The sequence below is a fragment of the Ahaetulla prasina genome, chromosome 1 (genome assembly GCF_028640845.1).
Source record: "Ahaetulla prasina isolate Xishuangbanna chromosome 1, ASM2864084v1, whole genome shotgun sequence".
In the NCBI taxonomy this organism is placed as follows: Eukaryota; Metazoa; Chordata; class Lepidosauria; order Squamata; family Colubridae; genus Ahaetulla; species Ahaetulla prasina.
In genome coordinates this window covers 365,813,927-365,826,893 of record NC_080539.1, presented here as the reverse complement: position 1 = coordinate 365,826,893, position 12,967 = coordinate 365,813,927, and the positions used below count along the sequence as shown (strand labels likewise).

General features: G+C 44.3%; 1 protein-coding gene across 5 annotated transcripts in view; it reads left to right on the top strand.

The window, feature by feature from the left end:
- The window catches only part of CRTC1 (CREB regulated transcription coactivator 1), a 125,757-nt gene that overhangs the window by 90,764 nt on the left and 22,026 nt on the right, over nucleotides 1-12,967 (top strand). For 3 of the 5 annotated variants that reach the window (XR_009152754.1, XM_058163464.1, XM_058163463.1), the window contains exon 11: nucleotides 3,352-3,453. The exons of the other annotated variants lie outside the window; for them this stretch is intronic. Coding sequence is in view for 2 of the 3 variants with exons in the window: in XM_058163464.1 (XP_058019447.1) it covers nucleotides 3,352-3,453 (102 nt within the window). In the remaining variant the exon portion in view is untranslated. The remainder of the gene's footprint in view (nucleotides 1-3,351; nucleotides 3,454-12,967) is intronic. 5 annotated transcript variants of the gene reach the window in all.

Below are 12,967 nucleotides of genomic sequence, written 5' to 3'. Positions count from 1 at the left end.
ATCCTGGAGAAAACCTACCTGTGTGTTTGCTAAGAGTTGACAACAGCTTGACTGCATGTAATCAATCAAGATAATTATGATCTAAAACTTGGTCCCCTGCCCAACGAGGTCAACCAGGTGCTGCCATCTGTGAGGGAGGTCTGTTCCTTCACGCCAGTCCAACAACTATGGAGTGATTTGACATGTTTCCTTTTTTTTAAATGCTTCTCGGAGTAGAATAGAAAATGACACCTCACCTGCAATCTCACTTACAACTCCCTCAGCTGGGTTTCATAGAAGTCTAATTTATAAATGGATACAATCTCACAAGATCATGGCTATGTTTTTTCATTAATTTATCATGCCCGATGCCTGAAAATGTTTCCATCCCCTAACTGGTGGCTGGTCATGGCAGTTCCCCTAAAAAGCTCAAGTCATGAGTCCCACAACCATAATCCTTTCCATGCTTCTCCTTTTGCTCGCAGCCATCCCCCAGTCTGGATGCAGAGAGCCTTAGAGCCAGGTGAGATCAGTGCCCAGCCATAACGAAAGCTTCTCTTGGGTTTAACTCTAAGTCCAGTATTTCTCAATTTTAGCCACTTGAAGATGCGTGGACGTCAACTTCCAGAATTCCCCCAACCAGTATGCTGGGAGTTTTATTTATTTATTTATTTATTGTTTATATTTATATACCGCCCTATCTCCCAAAGGACTCAGGGTGGTTTACAGGCATTTAAAAGCAAGAAATACAATAAATACAATTCTAAAAACAATTAAAAAACTTATTCAAAGCCTTAATTAAAAATATAAAAATTAAAACCCAAGATAAAACCCATAAACTAAAATCTAACTCAGTCCTGCGCAATTAAATAGATATGTTTTAAGCTCACGGAAGGTCCAAGGTCCGAAGCTGACGAAGTCCTGGGGCAGTTCATTCCAGAGGGTGGGAGCCCCACAGAGAAGGCCCTTCCCTGGGCGCCGCCAGACGACATTGCCTCGCTGACGGCACCCTGAGGAGTCCCTCTGTGAGAGCGCACGGGTCGGTGAGAGGTATTCGTTGTCAGCAGGCGGTCCCGTAGATAACCCGGCCCTATGCCATGGAGCGCTTTAAAGGTGGTCACCAAAACCTTGAAGCGCACCCGGAAGGCCACAGGCAGCCAGTGCAGTCTGCGCAGGATAGGTGTTATACGGGAGCCACGAGGGGCTCCCTCTATCACCCGCGCAGCCGCATTCTGGACTAACTGCAGCCTCCGGATGCTCTTCAAGGGGAGCCCCATGTAGAGAGCATTGCAGTAATCCAGGCGAGACGTCACGAGTGCGTGGGTGACTGTGCACAGTCCAAGTTGAAGTCCAAGTGTCTTCAAGTGTCCAAGTTTGAGATATATTGATCTATCTAGCTAGAATCTTCAGTGCCTGTTAACTCCAAGCAGATTGTTCTTAAAGCCGAACACACGGAGTTGTTTGATGTATTTACTGTTTGTTACAACCCCAAAGAAGCTTTCTTTTAATCTGTCACATATAGGTAAACCATCTTTTAACTGGGATGGATGATTGCATCCCTCTTCCCCATTCTCTGCAGACTTTCCCCCTCTTCTGTATCGGTGCAAGGAGTTTAGAAATTTCCATTTTAGGTTAATTGTGGCTTAACAGCTAATCCTTGAACCACATGGGATGGTTTGAAATGAGCCTTCAAGCCATGGCTTATGGTAGAGTTGTTTTTCCTAGGAAAAACATGCCTCACATTAACCATACCTGTTCAGCTTAATTGTATCCTAACCTGCTAAATCGCTAAGATCAAAAATCATAGTTGGCTGGAGAATTCTAGCAGCTGAAGTCCACAAGTCTTTAAAGTTGTCAAGGCCGGATATCCCTGACTTAAAGTGTGGCTTTCACTCAGAATAAATTGCCCCTGCAGCAAGCCATGGCTTTTCATGATGTTTAGACACAACCACTAGCCAAGGTACCAGTGATTTCAGGGCTGTATGTGTGACAAAATGCTTCTCTCCCTATTTCTCTGCCTTCCATATTCTAGCATTAGGGGGGGGGAAAGTGGTTTGTTTGTTTTTTTCAAAAGAAAGACTGTATTTCTGTGGCACTGGCTGTCCTAAATACTTCGCCAGTTTGCACTGCTGTGCCTGTTCTGCATCTCACATGGGGGTGGAGTGGGGTGGGGTGTAGAGGCTGGCCTTCTGCACACTTTATGAATCCTTCACAATTCTCCAGGAGCCTGTGCGAGTTTTCCAAGCGATTATCTTTGCAGTAAGGCTTGCTTCCTGGTGTTAAAGCCGAATCTGTCACCAAGCTAAAGCAAGCCGTCCTTCGGATACATTTTAATACCCCTACGTAGAATTGAAGTGTTTTGGTCCCACCCTTTGGAGAAGGAGGCGCCTTCTCCTTTATTAGGTGGCACCTTCTCCACCTAATGACGCTTTACAAATTCACACAGAAGCATGAGAAGGCATGCGAGTTCCATAACCTTTCCCACAGGCGCCTCTGAAAAAGAATTTGTGCAAGTCAGTGTGTTCCGCTTTATGGGTTGCACAGGTAGGAAACAAACACGAAAGTCGAAGTCGAGGGGTTTCCCCACCCCCTCCAAGCTGGGGTTTCAGAAAGCTGGAAGAAACATCTCAAAACAGGCCACCGGAATCGTTCTGGGTTGTAACAGAATCCCTTTTCAGTCTGTGGAGATTCTCAGTCATCCAGGTTCATCGTTGTCTCAAAGGTGCTTTTTCAAAAGGCAACTGGGCTGTTTTTCCTTGAAGAAGAAGAAGAAGGAGAAGAAGAAGAAGATTTTTCTCTCCCCATCCAAGAAGCCTCATCGGTTCTGGAAGAATGGTGGAGGCAATGGAAGGATTAGGTCTGACAGGATTATGGGGGGAGGGGGGTTTGCTGGAAAAGTTCACATTTCTTTGCAGCCATCCGGTTGTTAGCGCTGACCCTGATAGCTCTTTGGGGCTTTTTTCGGTGCCCTCAGGGTGACCTGTGTCAGAGCGTAAATGGGGAAAACCTCCTCAGAACTGCTGAAAAGTCTGTGTTGTAGACATTGGATGGCGTTGTAGACTGCATTGTAAACGCTTCTAGGGTGAGAAGCGGAACATCTTCTCCTTCCTCAAGGAAAAAATAACGGTCCAGCGGCCTTTTGAAAAAAGCCCCTTTGAGAGAAGCCCCTTGTTTAGGTTCATGACTTCTCCGAGCATTGTTGAACCGTACTGTGTGCTGCTGAATTCATCCAGGACTATTCTTGCCTTCTGTTCTCTTCTCATTTTCCTCCCTTCCCCCCCCCACCCCCCCCACCTGTACATGAAAGAAACCTGTGTTTTCTCTCCGTCTCCCCCTGTTCCCCACAGTCTCTAACACTGTGTCCTTCTGTAGGGCTCACTCCAGCAGTACCGCAGCAATGCTGGCTCCCCAGCCAACCAGTCTCCCACTTCTCCTGTCTCCAATCAAGCTTTCTCTCCTGGCAGCTCCCCTCAAGTAAGGGACTGTATGCTTCTAAGGCCTTTGGGTTCCATGCTTCTCATATATTTTCTCCCCTCTTCTTAACTTTTTTTTTCCCCCTCCCATCCAGCTTTTCAAATGGTTTCAAAAATAACGCTCCGTCAAGTTGGGTGGGTTGTGTTAAAGGACTTGGGATCCTTTGGCGAAATTCCTTCTTGCTAAAATCTGACGCCACCTGAACCTGACTTGTTCTTCCCATACTAATGTCTGCCTCCTCATGTTAATTATCTCTCGAATGTAGCCCTTCTCTAAAACATTACAATGCCATTCTTGGCTCAAAAAGCAGGCTGAAATGTATCACCGTGCAGAATTAAAGGATGTTTTAAATGCATTTTATTTATTTTAAAAAAAATTGGGACTGCCTAACTCTGGTGAACTCTGGGCGGCATATGAAATACATTGACAGATGTATATTGGAGGGAGGGGGGGATATATGGGAAAGTATGGATCGGTGTGATTTTTTGTGCTTTTTGAATCTTTAAAATGTTTACAGAACAAACAGGTAGCAGAGCTGTGCCACTGTATATAAGCCTTGTGGAATTTTGTCTATTTTCTCTAGTACTTTTATGTGATGAATATTTGTTTCTTTTGTGAACCACAAACTACAGCATCAACTTTAATTTAGATAGCTTTTTAAAAAAAAAAATATGTAGAAGAAATTAGAGCAGTGTTTCTCAACAGACAGCTTGAAGATGTGTGTGATTTCAATTCCCAGAATTCCCCAACTAGCCATGCTGGCTAGGGAATTCTGGGAATTGAAATCCACACATCTTCAGTGAGCCAACCTTGATAAAATGTAAGTTCGAATACCAATAACTATTAGCACAATAGTGGGGATAAGTCCCCATGTTTAGGTGAATATACCAAGAAACATGTAAATACTTGGAACAATAGAGATTTATTGAGAGCTATAATGAAAGTTACAATAAAACAGGGCATACTGGATATCAGATTGTGGGGACAGGATTAGAAGAGATTGCTGGTCTTTATTCCTGGTTTATGGGCTTCTTGATTGATCCTGTTAGAAACATCAGTCGTGATGGACTTTTGATTGGAAAAAAAAAAGAAATTATTATTTTATTTATTATTTATTTTATTTAATCTTATTTATATACCGCCCTATCTCCCGAAGGACTCAGGGCGGTTCACAGGCACTTAAAAACACATAAATACAGAATAAAAACAATTAAAAAACTTATTTTAAAGCCCGTTAATTAAAATATACAAATAAAACCCAATTAAAACCCAGAAATTTAAAATCTAGCTCAGTCCTGCACAATTAAATAAGTATGTTTTAAGCCCGCGGCGGAAGGTCCGAAGGTCCGGAAGCTGACGGAGTCCGGGGGGTAGTTCGTTCCAAAGGGTGGGAGCCCCCACAGAGAAGGCCCTTCCCCTGGGCGTCGCCAGACGACATTGCCTCGCTGACGGCACCCTGAGGAGACCCTCTCTGTGAGAGCGCACGGGTCGGTGAGAGGTATTCGGTAGCAGTAGGCGGTCCCGTAAATATCCCGGCCCAATGCCATGGAGCGCTTTAAAGGTGGTCACCAAGACCTTGAAGCGCACCCGGAAGGCCATAGGTAGCCAGTGCAGTCTGCGCAGGATGGGTGTTATATGGGAGCCACGAGGGGCTCCATCTATCACCCGCGCAGCCGCATTCTGGACTAACTGCAGCCTCCGGATGCCCTTCAAGGGGAGCCCCATGTAGAGAGCATTGCAGTAATCCAGGCGAGACGTCACGAGTGACCGAAGGTATTTAAGAAAAGTACAAGATTCTTAACTTAGAAAACAAAATGCACTGGTATGGGATGGGAATATACTGTAGGTAGTCTTCGACTTGTGACCATGATTGAGAATCTCCATTGTTAAGCAACGTTGCGTTCGTTGTAAATACATGCCAGACACCAAGCAACCCAGCTTTAATCATGTGATTGTAGGGATGCTGCGTCAGTTTGCAAATGTGAGGACTGCTTCGAAGTCACGTTTTTCTCTGCCGTTGTAACTTTGAATGCTCACTGTAAACAATGGTTCACAGTTGAAGACTACCAGTACTATTTATGAGAATTGTTTGGGAAGAATAGTGGGTCACGAGCTGAATACGAGCCAGCAATAGGACGGGGCTGCAAATAAGGCAAAGGGAAGCGTAATTTCCAAATCATTGGAAGGAATCATTCTTTTCATTCTGTTCTGACCCAGTTCAGAGAAGAGTAATTAGAACGATTGGGTAACTAGAAATTAAGCTTTAAATTAAATGCCACACAGAAAAGGTTGCCTGTTCTCATTGCAGAGTGGAAGACTCAGAATAATGAATGTAAGTTACAAGAAGGAAGGTTCTTCTTTATTTATTATCCCTCCTTCAAAATATATATATTTTTTATAAACGAGGGCGAACCTATCTAGTACCCGTCCCTCCTATTTTCCCCACAACAACTGAACGTTTCAGGGGGAAAAATCCTCATCATAAGAACAGTTTAATAATGGGACAAATTACACAAGAGACACTGTGGCTGCTTTTTATTGTCTATATTATTCAGAGGGTTGGGCTCAATAACCTAATTAATCCCTTCCAGCTCTATGATTTTCTTTTTTTGCCCACTTGGGATTTTATCTATACCCATGAGAGTTTGTGTGGCACAGTTAAAAAAAATAATGGCCCATCAACTAAATGTATGTATGTATGTACGTATGTATGTATGTGTAGGTCTTGGCATATTCGGGTCTTTTCCCGTGTAAGGTTGAAAGTACCTAGGTGACGTTTCGATGAGGTCTCACTCATCATCTTCAGGCTGGAGTTTTTGGCTTCGTGCTTATGCGAGCAAAGTGTAGTTATAACTGCTGTTTCTCTATAAATTCTGGCGGGGGGGGGTTATTTATAGAGCAGTTATAACCACGCTTTGCTCGCATAAGCACAAAGCCAAAAACTCCAGCCTGAAGATGACGAGTGAGACCTCGTCGAAACGTCGCCTAGATACTTTCAACCTTACACGGGAAAAGACCCGAATATGCCAAAACCTACATACCTTTACCCGTGAAAACCTACGAAAACACACACACACACACACACACACACACACATTCAAAGCAGGGATGAAATGCTCCCGGTTCAGACCGGATCGCCTGATCCGGTAGCTATGGCGGCGGGTGGCTCAGAGAACCGGTAGCAAAAATCCCTGGCCCATCCCTGGCCCATGCCCAGCTGAGCTGCGCGATCATCAGAGTTTTTTGTATTTTTTACTTTTGAGAGCATTTTTTCTTTGGCCGAAAAAATGCTTTTAAAAGTAAAAAAAAAAAAAAGCCTCTGATGAGTGCACAGCTCAGCTGGGATCGTCAGAACCCTTTAAAAGCATTTTTTCTACAACCTCTTCAGCTGAAGAGGTTGTAGAAAAAATGCTTTTAAAAGTTAAAAAAAAAAGTTGGCCACACCCACCCAGTCACATTACCCACCACTACCAAGCCACGCCCACAGAACCGGTAGCAACAAATTTTACATTTATTTATTTATTTATTTATTTTATTTTATTAGATTTTTATACCGCCCTTCTCCCGAAGGACTCAGGACGGTGTACAGCCAAATAATAAAACCCCCACAATATACACATTAAAAAAAAAAAAGTGGTGGTGTTCAAAGTTACACCACCACTGAATAAATTTGGGGCTCAATTGTGGATTTAAGTCGAGGACTACCTGCCTGTGTGTGTTTGTGTGTGTGTGGAGAGAGAGAGGGAGGGAGGGGGAGACAGAAAAGGAGGGGAGAAAGAGAGAGAGAGAGAGACTCTTGCACAGCTCTGCCTGCCTTGCAGTGTGCTACTGTTGTCAAGGCATAAAGACCCTTTGAAGTTGCATGGGGCTCATGGTCCTAGGCTCGCTTGAAGAACTGAGCTGCGTTCAGAGTCAGTTTCATTCTCTTTCCCTGACAAAGCAGTGGTGCTGTAGTGCACCTCTTGGTTTTCTTATAGTGGGTGTTCAGCCACTTTGTATTAAATGGGGAAAGAGGAAAACTGTTGACGGAGCAAAGTTTTCTCCAGTTTGCCCAACGCTCTTTGCAAAGGCAGCAAAGGGACTAATCGTGGATCCTGAAGTGCTGAACCAGTGAAAAACTTCCCAGTTTTAATATCTTTGGAGCAGCTTTTGCTGCCGGTAGTTATTAAAACAGCATTTATGATTCCGTGGGGGGAAATTTATATAAATTCTACATCTATTCTTGCTGATCTACTGAGCCGGTTGAAAGCATTTATAACATGGTTTTGCATCATCGCTCAGTCATAAAAGCGGAATGTTTTCCAATAGCTAGGAGGGGAGCAGGACCCTAGCTGGTGAAATTATAATCTAGCAGATTCTAAAAATATTTTATTTCCCAACACAGTGGAGTAGCTAGGTGGTGTTTTTTGTTTTTTTTTCATAAGAAGGATAGCAATCTAGGAATCTTCGTGAGTGATTTCCAGTGTGTTGTTAACTCAATTTTTATATTCCTGAGATTGTGCAACAGGCCCAGATAAAGCTGCAGCTTTTTTAAGGAGATGCTAAGAGCCATAAGGTGCATTGCTATAGCTGCTCTGATGCATCTCTAAATTTGGATTCAAAGCTCTGCACTTCCATTTTTGCTGAACAAGTAACCTTTCCACGCAGAAGGGGATCATGTGATCCCCGGACGCTGCAACAGTCGTAAGGATGAACCAGTTGCCAAGCGTCTGAATTTTGATCACATGATGATCAAAATGTATGAATGACATTTTGACATGTATGACATCGTGTGAAAAACGATGTCACAAGTCAATTTTTTCAGTGCCATTGTAACTTTGAACGGTCACTAAATGAACTGTTGTAAGTTGAGGACTACCTGTAGCTGTTCTGAAACTACATCCAGCCTTGGGGGTGCTGTTTCCAGCATCTCTGACTTGGAATATTGAAGGGTTGTCAGATTTTTGTCAACTGGAAGAGCAAATATGCAGATCGTCCTCAACTTACAATCATAATCGGGACCAGAATTTCTGTTGCTAAGTAAAGCACGTATTAAGTGCAATTTTAATGACCTTTTTTTTTTTTTTTGGGCCATTGTTGTTAAGCTCATCACTGTAGCTGCCCCTATTAACTTTGCTTGTCAGAAGCCGGCCGGAGAGGTCACAAATAGGCAGTCACATGACCCCGGGTAGTGCAACCATCCTAAACACATGCAGGTTGATCACGTGTCCGTGAGGATGCCGCTGTGGTTTTAAATGTGAGAAATGGTTGTTATATAAGTCACGTTTTCCAATGCTGTTGTAACTTCAAACAGTTGCTAAAAGAACAGTTGTAAGTGGAGGATTACCTGGATTAGCATCGAAAAACAAACAAATGCATTCTTTTGTGAGCTCCAGAATTCAGTGTGCCATAATGTAATTAAGGAGTGGCAAGCCTCACTGTCGAACCGCCAGTCTCTCCTGGCAGGGTCTGCATTTGGTTCCAGAGGGCACGTCATAAGGAACTTCTCTGATGCCTGGCTAGGCAATGCAGGCAGGGATAATTGCAACTCTAGCAAATTTGTACCTTGAAAATTTGGAACTTTTTAAATATTGCAGTGGTGTGAACTGGCTGAGGTTGTCTGATGTACAGTAGTGAGACCCAGGCTTTTGAGACGACACTTTGCTTTCTTTTAGGCTACAGAATCAGAATCAGAATAGGGCTGGAAGGGACCTCGGAGGTCTTCTAGTCCAGCCCCCTGCTCATGCAGGAGAACCTATACCATTTCAGACAAGTGGCTGTCCAGTCTTTTCTTTAAAAATCTCCAGTGATAAAGCACCCACAACTTCTGATGGCAGTCTGTTCCACTGGTTAATTGTCCTCACTGTTAGGAAGTTTCTCCTCTGAGCCTCTGGTGGCTCAGACTGCTAAGACAGTCTGTTATTAACAGCAGCTGCTTGCAATTACTGCAAGTTAAAGTCCCACCAGGCCCAAGGTTGACTCAGCCTTCCATCCTTTATAAGGTAGGTAAAATGAGGACCCAGATTGTTGGGGGCAATAAAGTTGACTTTGTATATAATATACAAATGGATGAAGACTATTGCTTAACACAGTGTAAGCCGCCCTGAGTCTTCGGAGAAGGGCGGGATATAAATGCAAATTTTAAAAAAAAATTCCAGGTTATGTCTCTCCTTGATTAGTTTCCACCCATTGTTTCTTCTCCTGCCCTCTGGTGCTTTGGAAAATAAATTGACCCCCTCTTCTTTGTGGCAGCCTCTCAAATACTGGTAGTCCTGGTAGTCCTCAACGAACAACGAACTCCTGCCAAAATTACTTACAACCCAGTTTCCAAGTTACGGCTGCTGCAGAATCACCGCAGCATTTGCCCTTACAATCAAACACAGGGATGTGCAGTGCCCCCCCATCTCCCCCCCCATTGCACCTGGTTGGGCCCCCACAGACCTTGAGCCTGCTTTGCCCCCTCATTGGGTCCCACAGCCTCCTCCCCACCCTCCATCATGGATCGTGCACTTACCTTTCAAGGATCTCTGCCACTCCAGAGCTCACCTTAGGGAAGAAAGGCAGGCCTCCATGTTCCTAGGCCTTGGAGAAGCCAGACTTCATTGCAGCCGTTTTGAAAATGGTTCCTGCTTCAGGGACATAGCCACGTGGCTCAGAGACACCAAGGGACGGAGCAGCCATGCCCTCCATCCCTAACATGAGCTCCGAAGCTCTGCAGATTTTTCAGGCCTAATAATAATAATAACAGAGTTGGAAGGGACCTTGGAGGTCTTCTAATCCAACCCCCTGCCCAGGCAGGAAACCCTATACCACTTCAGACAAATGGCTATCCAACATCTTCTTAAAAACTTCCAGTGTTGGAGCATTCACAACTTCTGGAGGCAAATTATTCCATGGATTAATTATTCTGACAGTCAGGAAATTTCTCCTTAGTTCTAGATTGCTTCTCTCCTTGATTAGTTTCCACCCATTGCTTCTTGTCCTGCCTTCAGGTGCTTTGGAGAATAGCTTGACTCCCTCTTCTTTGTGGCAGCCCCTGAGATATTGGAAGACTGCTATCGTGTCTCCCCTAGTCCTTCTTTTCATTAAACTAGACATAACCAGTTCCTGCAACCGTTCTTCATGTTTTAGCCTCCAGTCCCCTAATCATCTTTGTTGCTCTTCTCTGCACTCTACCTATCTCTAACAAGACAATAAAAGGCATCAGTGTATATCAGGAGTGTCAAACTTGATTTCATTGAGGGCCGCATCAGGGTTGCGTTTTACCTTGCGGGAGGGAACGACACGGAGTAAGCGTGGCCAGGGCAGGCATGGTCAACTCAATGTCACTTGTGTCGGGAGCGTCTGTGGTGGCCCAAGCGCTCTGCCAGCCAAAACAGGCTCCTAAGCTCCGTTTCCAACTGTGACAGCCTCCCGCAACCCTCTGCCAGTGAAAATGGAGGTAGGGTGGATCGCGGGTAGCCCTCCTGAGCTCCGTCTCCACTGGCAGAGGCACCGCGGGCTGGTCCTTCGCTGTTTCCTGGGCGGCCCCGCAGGCCTGGTTTCAACATCCCGCGGGCCGGATCCGAGCCCTGGACCTTAAGTTTGACACCCCTGGTGTCTATGATTTGGGTTTAAGTATCAATTCCTTGATTTGATTCCAAGCCCATTCCTTTAAAATATACCTGGTATTGAACATGGGAGATACAGACTTGCAGAATTTATTGACGAAGCAGGGAATGGACTTTTTCTCATCCCTACTCCATGGTTCCTGTTTGTCTAATGCAGGGGTCTGCAAACTTGGCTCTTTTAAGTCTTGTGGACTTTAGCTCCCAGAGTCCCTCAGCCAGCTTTGCTGGCTGAGGGACTCTGGGAGTTGAAGTCCACACGTCTTAAAAAAGCGAAGTTTGCAGACCCCTGGCCTAAGGTACTTGAAGGGCGAAAAGACTCACTCATCGAAGCAGAAAGCGAGTGGGGGGGGATCTTTCTGCTGCAGAAGCTTGCAATGCATGCATGCCTCTAATACTGTTTCAGAATCCTTATTCTACCTGCAGTTTTTGTCATTATTATACAGCATATGACCATTTCCCCCTCCCCCCAAAAATCTGGATGCTTTCCAAATGTGTGGGCATTGACCAACGGGACAGATGGGAATTCTGAAGATTAGAATCTAGACTGAGGAATAATGTGGCCCTCACAAAGCGATTCGGTTTATGTATCTGTTTATTTAGCATTATTTGTTTCTCCACCTACCTCACATAAGGTGACTCTGGGCAGCCTACAAAGACAGCTGCAATTGAAACAATATAGCCAATCTCATAACACTGAACATAAATCAAAATAAAAACATGAAAAAAAAACCCAAGAGAATAACCATCACCTAATACCATACAGCCACCTCACAGGCTCCCCATAGGATCCACAAGGTTGCTGGAAAAATTATGTTTTAGAGTAGGGGTCTTGAACCTTGGCAACTTTAAGACTTGTGGACTTCAACTCCCAGAGTTCCTCAGCCAGCTTTGCTGGTTGAGGAACTCTGGGAGTTGAAATCCACAAGTCTTAAAGTTGCCAAGATTGGAGACCCCTGTTTTAGAGGATCTGATGGAAGGCTAACAGGGATGGGGCCCAATCTCACCTTGAGGGGAATTCTGACTGGAAGGGGTCCATAATAAGCCTTAACTATCCAGGAGAGGCACCGATTTAAGGAACAGGCAGCGGGGCGATTCTAACCTATCACCAACAAGCAGCAATAGTGTTTTGCTGCAGTGGAGCCTGAACTTCTTGGGATGCATGCATGTTTTCACAGATTTGGGACTTGTACAGCATATCTCGTCCAATCTGGGATGGTGATATGTAACTATCTTTGGCATATTAATGACACTCAAGGGTCCTTGAGTAGCTCAGGCTGCTAATGCAGTCTGTTATTAACAGCAGCTGCCTACAATTACTGCAGGTTCTAGTCCCACCAGGCCCAAGGTTGACTCAGCCTTCCATCCTTTATAAGGTAGGTAAAATGAGGACCCAGATTGTTGGGGGCAATAAGTTGACTTTGTATATAAATATACAAATAGAATGAAGACTATTGCTAACATAGTGTAAGCCGCCCTGAGTCTTCGGAGGAGGGCGGGATATAAATGTAAATTAAAAAAAAAACAACAACTTCACTCGAAATCAATGTATGTCCCCTCCTGGCGGTTTCATATAGAGGTTAAATATGAGGGGTCCTTGGTGATCTCTGAACTTGCTTTGCTTTTTTGCAGACGTTTCATTACCCAAACTAGGTAACATCATTGGTGCTAATATTAAATAACTTGGAGGAGAGGACAAGCCTTGTGGCACCCCGTATTGAATAGAATAGAATAGAATAGAATAGAATAGAATAGAATAGAATAGAATAGAATAGAATAGAATAGAATAGAATAGAATAGAATAGAATAGAATAGAATAGAATTTTTTATTGGCCAAGTGTGATTGGACACACAAGGAATTTGTCTTGGTGCATATGCTCTCAGTGTACATAAAAGATACCTTCATCAAGGTACTTCATCAAGGTTGT